General features: G+C 47.0%; 2 protein-coding genes and 1 pseudogene across 2 annotated transcripts; 2 read left to right on the top strand and 1 right to left on the bottom strand.

The window, feature by feature from the left end:
* On the top strand, positions 1-948 carry LOC137675500 (olfactory receptor 6E1-like). Its single transcript, XM_068421631.1, has one exon. It carries the CDS (start codon positions 1-3, stop codon positions 946-948), a length of 948 nt encoding a protein of 315 aa, XP_068277732.1.
* Positions 949-5,315: 4,367 nt separating this feature from the next.
* LOC137675499 (protein YIPF1 pseudogene) lies at positions 5,316-6,044 on the top strand (annotated as a pseudogene).
* A 1,175-nt stretch (positions 6,045-7,219) lies between these two features.
* Positions 7,220-8,179, bottom strand: LOC137675498 (olfactory receptor 14C36-like). Its single transcript, XM_068421629.1, has one exon. The coding sequence runs from the start codon at positions 8,177-8,179 to the stop codon at positions 7,220-7,222; it is 960 nt and encodes a 319-aa protein (XP_068277730.1).
* Between the last annotated feature and the right edge of the window lie 845 nt (positions 8,180-9,024).

Genomic DNA, 9,024 nt, shown 5'->3' with positions numbered 1-9,024 from the left:
ATGTTGAACTGTACGACGGTTACACTGTTCCTCCTCTTGGGCTTCCCCTCCCTCCACTATCAGGAGCGCCTAATAGCAATCGCTTTCCTGGCTTCATACCTGGTGATCTTAGCTGGAAACCTGATGATAATTTTCCTCATTCTTTCTGAAAGAGACCTCTACACACCCATGTACTTTTTCCTCTGTAACTTCTCCTTGTTGGAAATCTTCATTGCAACATTCATCATACCCAAAGCAGTAGGGAGCTTGCTGACGGGAAGCAAGGCCATCTCCTACTCAGCTTGCTTAACTCAGTGCTACTTCTACTACCTCTTGGGCTCCATCGAGTTTCTCCTTCTGGCTGTCATTTCCTATGACCGTTACGTGGCCATATGTTACCCTCTTCAGTACCCCATGCTCATGAACAGTCAACTTTGCCTTCAGCTGCTGTTGGGCTCATGGACTGCAGGCTTCCTGGTCACCATTATCCCCACCATCCTGGTTGCCCGGCTGCCCTTCTGCAATGCCAATCATATTGACCACTTCTTCTGTGACAGCGTGCTTTTGATCAAGTTGTCCTGTGCAGAAACACAGATTGTGGAGCTGATCACCTTCATGGCCTCCTCCATCATCCTCCTCGTCTCACTGGGCATGACAGCACTGTCCTACCTATACATCATTAACACCATACTTAGGTTGCCCTCAGCTTCCTCACGGCACAAGGCATTCTCTACTTGCTCCTCTCATTTCACCATTGTCATCTTGGGCTATGGTAGTTGCATCTTCATGTATGTCCAGACTTCAAATCACCACATTTCCTATAACAAGGCAGTGGCCCTTCTCAACACAGTGGTAACTCCTCTGATGAGCCCCTTTATCTTCAGCCTGAGGAACCAGCAGATGAAAGATGCCCTCAAAGCCAGCTTAAAGAGAAGCATGATAACCTCCAGCAGACAGCTGCCTTTCTGAGAAGAGATTTTATAAGTGATAGAGAAAGTGTTAGGGAGGGCAGACACATGATTACAGTGCTTTGATGAAATGTCAGCCTTCTTTCTGAGAACAGTTTCCCGAAATTAATATAACAACAGGATCTCTGCTGCAACATAACATCATAAGAGGACCTAATTCTTACATCAGGATGCCTTTCAGATGGCCTGGAAGTGCTTTACAAAAACTTGGTAATTACCACTAATGGCATTCTCTAAGTACCAAAACTAAAACAAGAAGCAGCAAGCTAAGGAGTTCCTCCTTTCATGGCACACCAAGTTCTCAACAAGCTGCACCTTCCTCCAGTTCCGATGCTGCTTTTGCTGGCTCCTAAATCTGGTTTCCTGATTATATTGGTAGTAGAGCCTTGCTGAACTTTTTTTATTAGCAGAACAGAGAGAACTGTAATTGCTTTATTTGTCTACCAAATGGCACTAACACCTCCTCATTAACCTCCTGGTTAGTACAAGAACATCACTGAAATAAAGTCTATTTTATCCATTTAACATTACCTCTCTTTTAAACTGCTACAAAATCCAGAATATATGGCAGTAATTTAGTTCTTGAGTAACAACGCAACTGTGTCTACATCAAGCTTGCCGAAATAAGTCTAGTCCTTATGAGGCAATATTGTCAGCTCATGGAACAAATTCACACAGTGGAATTAGCACTTTCAAGTATAGACTTTTGTAACTTAAAATCTAAAAACCAGAGTTTATTGTCCAGCCTCCTTCAATAATCAATGGGGAGGAATCAGGACTCTAGAGGATGATACTGTCTCCAACTATAGTGCTCTATAGCACTTCAGAGAAACTGTACTCCCCATAGACTTGGAAGCTCAACTTTTCAATAGGCAAGGCCAGGTGCACTGAACTATATGCCAAGCAACATGTAATACTTTGCACAGGTGAGGGACACACCCTTGAGGTCCAACCTTTGAAGCCCCAAGGATTATGAGTAGACCTTAAGCTCTCTCCAAAAAAAATGCCAGACCCCAAAACCCCTCTTCTCTAACCCCTGTTGTGGTTGACCAGTGAGCCCCTACACCAGCCTAAGGCTCAGAGGAGATGGGCAAGGGCAATGTGCCTGTGAAGCTCAGAGAATAACATAGGGTGCAACGGACCACCACTGTTAAAGTGGAGTTATCTCAGCATGAAACAGACCGGAGGGTGGCCTTTGCTGTGGATCAACTGACTAGATTACAGTTGAGTGGATCAGCTGGTGGTGTAAAGGTTTCCCCATGACTTAGCCAGACCAGCATGAGGGGAGTGAATTCATAGCTCAGCCCAACACAGAGTGTAAAAACTAAACAGCTCACAAAAGGATTTCAAAGACAGCAAGGGGCTTGAACTGGCTTCAGTCAATGTATTCCTTCCTGGTGACTGGGGATGCGTAGCATCGTGATGGTGAGGACATTATAGAGACCGGTAATAGGAATCAAATTGGTATTGGGATTGAAGTGTGTATTGCAATTGCTATATTTTGCTAAGTGTAACTTACATTTGTATGGTGTGATGCAGTATATTTTGTATCACTCTGCTCAGTCAGAAATCCCGTGTAACATCAACCATCCTCAAATAAGTAAATTTGATATTGAACATTGCACTCTCCATGTGATGAACATCTAAGAGAACCTTGTCAGAAAATATTGGCCTCTGACATTGACTGGTGTCACAGACAGATATTCCTGAGATTGAATATTATCTATTTTATTGATAACAATTTGGCAACACCAGGATTTCTGATTTAAGGTTATGCTCAAAAATAAGAGCTTAATAGAAGTGACTTGGTCTGAGTGGGAAGGGTAGTGATAAGATGGGCTGCGGATGGGGCCGCTACCATTAAAGAATTGTTGGGGAGTATTTATTGTACCCATTAAGGTGAATTAAATAAACATTTGTGCTTAAACATAAAAATAAAAAAAAAACAAAAGAGAACTGATAGTAGGCAATAATGTTACACTAACCCTAAGGTCTAAGATTTATCTAAACTTAAATATTTGTAGTAACACTGGATCAGAAGCCACGCATGATTTTGACAACCAGGTGAAATGACTACTACAGACATACAAAGAAACTAATCACATATTAGTGGCCCACAAGAATTAAACTCTAATGGTACCCAATGAGAACATCATAATGGACTGTAACTTCTCTGTAAACACCAGTAATAGCCAATGGGTAAGTGTATGTACATGGAAAAAACTAAGGTAGCCCTTGCTCCTGTTTGTGTATCATAATTATAACACATCCCAAACCACCTCTTAGCAACAGTACTCCTCAGTTAATGCAATTGCAGGGTGGATGACAGCCTTAATGACAATGAAGGTACATTTAAACCTGACCAATGTGCACATTAGTACATGGAATAAGGTTTGTGCTGATCATAGTTACCATAGATTTGTGCTGATTTCATCGTATCCCTATTATCTGTTTTTCTCTGTGGGTATATTCACATCTTTCTAGATGATGTTCATATATCTATTTCCATAGTTTTAGCTAAAACTGTAGATATATGTGGATGTAAATGTATAGGTGTGTCCAGTTACTCAACAAAATGCATTTCCTACCAGGACTCTCAAGTGAGAATCTCTGTTCTGAGGAATTACTGTATTTATACTATCTTTGCCACCCCATCCTCTGCCCCACTGGCCAATGGACAAGGATTCCCTCAGCTGCCTTCCTTATGCTGACAACACATTCAGAGAAGCCCTTCTGAGTGCCCTCCTCATGCATGGCCATTTCCAGCTACTGCTGAGCTTTGGCTTTGCTGGCTCCATCCCTGCACCCACAGGCCAGGTGTCTCTCTGTCTCCTGGGCAGTCTGTTCTCCCTCCAGCCTCCCTGAAGTTTTTTCTGATGTTTGACCTTCTAGTCAGGGGGGTTCCTGTTCATCCATGCTGACCTCTTGCCAGGCCCTGCTCAACTCACTGCACATCAGATTGGCTTCTTCCTGGGCTTTGAGGACATTGTCGCTGAAGATCCAAGAGGATCTCACAGCCCCTTTGTCCTCCAGGACAGTCCAAGCAGATCCTCAGCAAACTGAAATCAGCGATCCTGCAGTCCTGCAGTCATTCTGCTAGTTGTCCTACTTCTCCACCAACTCATTGGTCATTGCAGCCACAGCTGCCCTCATCCTTCCCATCCCCAGCCAGATCCACTTTGTCAATAAGAGACTAGCTCTAGTCAGCTCATGGACTGTCTCTGTCAAAATGCAGTCTTCCCCACCCTGCAGGAATCTCCTGGTTTGCTTGTGCCCAGCCCTGCTGCCCTTCCAGCAGATTGTGGGGTCCTTCCTCCAAGGGAAGTCTCTGTGCACACCAGCCTCCCCTTTTCACAGAGCTGACATCTACTTCCTCATCTGCCTACCTGATTTCCTGACAGGAGCCCTGGCCAACAATGGCTGCCCTCCCATCACTCCAGCTGTCCCACCACGGCTCTGCAGTCCCTGTGGGCGAGCGTGTTTCTGCCTGCCCAGCAGAAATTAAACTGCTGGGGAGAGGAGGGGAGAGGAGAGGCGTGTAAGTGCGTGGGAGGTTGGCTGGGAGGCTACTTCTGCTGCAGGAAGAGAGAGATGTCAGGAGAGACATCATAGCTGGGAGGTTGATTTTGAGGTCACCTCTTTTGCAACCTGATTGAATTGCAGCAGGCAGGCAGGTACTATGACATCATCAAGCACATCACAAACCCCAACATGACACAGATGACTGTGTCTCAGAGAGAGTAGACGTGGGTAACACCAACATGGTTGGGTGGCTGCTTGGAGGTCACCTCATGACAGCAATGGCATCATGAGGTCCTCAGAAGCACCAGATGTGAAGGCTGCAGGCAGATGAGTGAGCCCCTGGTCAGGCCCTGTCCTGAGGTGAAGACTCTTGCACATCAGATGGGAACATATGGGACATGGCATGAGGAACTGTGGCATGTGACAGAGATCCGTGTGAGAAGGGACTAGAAGTCCAGGCAGCACCATATGTCCCAGCTGGATCCCACAAGTGGCTGAAGAGCAGATACATGAACAGAGGCCAAACTGCACAGGGAACTGGAGGGGAGCATTAAGGAGCTTCTGGTTAGTCAAGTCTTGTAAGGCCAGCGGTGCCAGGGGAACCCATCAGTGATGCTGTTTAAGGCCCAGATGACTTAGGCAATGTTATCCCAACTACCAAATGATGGTACGAATGGAACAAAGCTGAGACCTTTGTGGAAAAAAGTAATGGGTGGCAGTTGTTAATTGGGGAGGGTCCTGGGGGACAGAAAGGGAGGGATCCGGGTGGAGTGGGAGGATGAAACCTGTGGATGGGGAGGGATGCAAGGGGCCAGCTGCAGCTGATCTCAGTGCTGATCTGTCCAAACAGAGCTGCTTGCAGGACAGAAGAAAAGTTCCCCTTTCTGGACATCTGAGTACTACCAGACGTTCTTTGATTTGGACACATACCAGGTCCTGGACAGAATCAAAGGTTCTGTTTTCCCAGTACCAGTGAAGAACTTTGTAAGGCTGTATATCTGCAGCAATCCTGACCTTTACGGTCCCTTTTGGATATGTGCCACACTCGTCTTTACCATTGCTGTTAGTGGCAATCTCTCTAATCTCCTCATCCATCTGGGCAAGACAGCGTACCACTATGTGCCAGAGTTCAGAAAAGTGTCCATAGCAGCAACGATGATTTATGTCTATGCTTGGCTTGTTCCGCTTGCTCTCTGGGGATTCCTGATGTGGAGGAACAGTAAAGTTATGAATATTGTCTCCTACTCGTTCCTGGTGATAGTGTGTGTATATGGCTACTCCCTCTTCACTTACATGCCCACAGCAGTTTTATGGAACGTTCTGCAGAAAGTGGTGCGCTGGGTGCTGGTGATGTTCTCCCTGTGCCTTTCAGGGTCTGATTTGATGATGACATGTAGGCCCGCTGTCTGAGATTACAACCAGAGGATCACTCTGGCGACCATGGGGACCATTGCTCTGCTTCATGCCCTGCTGGCTGTTGGCTGTCTGGCATACTTTTTTGATGCCCCTGAAGTGGATTTTCCTATACCTATTATCATTGCTCACAGTGGAAGAACAGTAACAAAGAGTCAGTAAATAAGATTATGATGCCTGTTTCTCCATCTGTACAGTAATTTAATGTATAAAACCTGTGCCCAATCACCATGGTGTGTCCTGCCTTATTCTTAACCTCTGCTCCTGGCTATTTGCTGGGTGAGTGTGCTCATTAGTGTGTGCTCGCGCGAGCGCGTTTGTGTGTGTGTGAATGTACGTACATGCTTTGCTGGCCGCTTCCAAGTGGGGCTGGTTGGAAGAGGAGGACACCAGGATGTGGAGAGACCCAAGGCTGAAGTTGCCAAGTGAGTAATGGCTCCAAGAATGCATAGGACACCTGGGCAGAGCAAAACTCAGGCCCTTACTGGAGTGACCGTGGGTGTGTGTGCCCATGGGTAAGTGCTGCAGAGGATGACCAGACCACTCATGGCCTTCACACCAGATCAGCCTGAGAAGGCAACAGGATGGGGACAGTTGTGTTGTCCATGGTTGTGTGTGTTCTGTTGTTGGTGCGGTGGCTGCAAAGGTGCTGTTCCCTGTTGAAGTTGGTTTGCGTATGGTTGGGTTTCTCCATCTTTTTTCGTTGCAAACATCGTTATTTAGCACTTTTCATTTGGATGTTTCCACCTTGGGTGATCCCTCACTTAGTGGGGCTCCAGTCACCGCTTACCGCAGGCACACGCTGTCCCCGTAGAACACCAAGAATCTCCATGAAGCTCTAGATTACCTTCCTGGAGAATTTCTTCTGCACTGGCATGTCTTAAAAAGCCCTGGGTATGTACCTCACTGACCATTCACGGTCTCCACAGTCACCACACACCAATGGGTGAGTCCAAAATCCAGTCCTCAGGCTCTAAGTGCTACCAATGGGACCTTGAGCTTTTCTCTTCCAACTGGACGGAGAATTAAGCCCTTTTGGGGTGAAATTCCTTGAGCCTTTTGTTGACATCAGCTTTGGAAGAAGAGCACAAATGTCAGTCACTGGAGAAATCCCATTTTATTTCAGAGATGTGATGAGAGTGACAGCTCAGTCCCTGTGAAAAACACACTTTTATATCAGCTCCAGGATAGACAGAGCAGGTTCATTCCCCAAGAGAAGTAAGATGCATTCAGTCATTTATGTGGGAAAATAACAAAAACTAATAACAATATAGATAATGATAACAAATGATAAAACAGCAAAGAAAGAACAGGCCTGTAATGGGGCACCATGGGAGTCATTCCTGAAGAGCAATGAAAAATTTACCACTATTGAGAACTATCCCTGAAATAACTTTCCTGATGGACTCCTTGAGCTCCTGGTTCCTCATGCTGTAGATGAGGGGGTTCACTGCTGGAGGCACCACAGAATACAGAACTGCCACCACCAGATCCAGGGATGGGGATGAGATGGATGGAGGCTTCAAGTAGGTAAACATACCAGTGCTGATAAACAGGGAGACCACGGCCAGGTGTGGGAGGCACGTGGAAAAGGCTTTGTGGCGTCCCTGCTCAGAGGGGATCCTCAGCACAGCCCTGAAGATCTGCACATAAGACAGCACAATGAAAACAAAACAACAGCAAAATACAAAAGCACTAAACATGACAAGTCCAACTTCCCTGAGGTCGGACTGTGGGCAGGAGAGCTTGAGGATGTGGGGGATTTCACAGAAGAACTGCTCCACAGCATTGCCTCGGCAGAGGGGCAGTGAAAATGTATTGGCCGTGTGCAGTAGAGCATTGAGAAACCCACTGGCCCAGGCAGCCGCTGCCATGTGGACACAAGCTCTGGTTCCCAGGAGGGTCCCGTAATGCAGGGGTTTGCAGATGGCACTGTAGCGGTCGTAGGCCATGACGGTGAGAAGATATAATTCTGCTGACAAAAAAAACGAAAAGAAAAAAACCTGGGCAGAACATCCTGAGTAGGAAATGGTCCTGGTGTCCCAGAGGGAATTGGCTATGGATATGGGGACAGTCGTGGAGATGGAGCCAGGGTCAAGAATTGAGAGATTAAAGAGGAAGAAGTACATGGGGGTGTGGAGGCAGTAGTCGCAGGCTATAGCGGTGATGATGAGGCCATTGCCTAGGAAGACAACCATGTAGATGCCCAGGAAGAGCCAGAAGTGCAAGAGCTGCAGCTCCTGCGTGTCTGCAAATGCCAGGAGGAGGAACTGGGTGATGGAGCTGCTGTTGGACATTTGCTGCCTCTGGGCATGGGGACCTGCCCAAGGAGTAAAAGGAATAAAAATTTTAGTCAGATTTCTCTAAGCAAAATACATTCAGTTTCTCATAGAAATCCCCAAAATGCCTCTCCCCTTTCAGGAAGACTTTTGGCAGGTGCCTTTCACGAGCTGTGGTTGGTGCAGGCTGATGGTGTCTCTTGGAGCAGGAGGTTCTGCTGTGGGCTCTGAGGGACTCTGTCCTGCCCTACAGCAAGAGGTAAATAGAAGCACAGTGTGATCTCACATGAAATCCACTCATGATATCAAAGACCTTTTCAGCATTTCTGCTCCCAGTTCACCCAGCTGCAGAACAGAGCTGAGGGGATTTTGTTTTGTCTTCTGCTTTACTTGCCCCACCAAACCTGAGGAGTGTTTTTAAGGCAGAAATCCTTGGCATTTCTGCTGCACTGCAAGAGAAATCTGGAGGATCCAGAGAGCCAAAGGGACTGTCCGTTAGTGCAGACTGAGGACAGTCAGTCTGTCCATCAGCTCTGGTGTCAGCTTCTCTGTGGTGTCATCTCTTCGAGCTGTAGGACGTTCCCCCCAGATGTTCCCCTGAGCAGAAACTGCACACTGCTGAGAGCAGAGGAATCCAGTTACCAAGTACTGGTCTCCAAACCTCTCACCCCATCTCATCGTACCTGAGGAGGATCTCAGCTCTCCCCTCCCAGCTATGGACACACAGGGCTCAGCACAGCTGCCTGCATACAGACGATGAACAGCATTTCCATGGCCTTAGCACCTAAGTGTCTTCATGGGACTGCTAGATAACACAGAGGTGTCATGGGAGAGGTGTTTGCTTGTGGAGGGCAGCCTGCACC

This window comes from Nyctibius grandis, chromosome 34, assembly GCF_013368605.1.
Source record: "Nyctibius grandis isolate bNycGra1 chromosome 34, bNycGra1.pri, whole genome shotgun sequence".
NCBI classification, from domain to species: Eukaryota; Metazoa; Chordata; class Aves; order Nyctibiiformes; family Nyctibiidae; genus Nyctibius; species Nyctibius grandis.
Note: the sequence above shows the minus strand (reverse complement) of the source record. Positions and strands in the feature narration are given on the sequence as shown.

Bases quoted from the DNA above. Each gene is read 5' to 3' on its own strand.
- LOC137675500 (XM_068421631.1), top strand. From the start codon at position 1: ATGTTGAACTGTACGACGGTTACACTGTTCCTCCTCTTGGGCTTCCCC.
- LOC137675498 (XM_068421629.1), bottom strand. From the start codon at position 8,179: ATGTCCAACAGCAGCTCCATCACCCAGTTCCTCCTCCTGGCATTTGCA.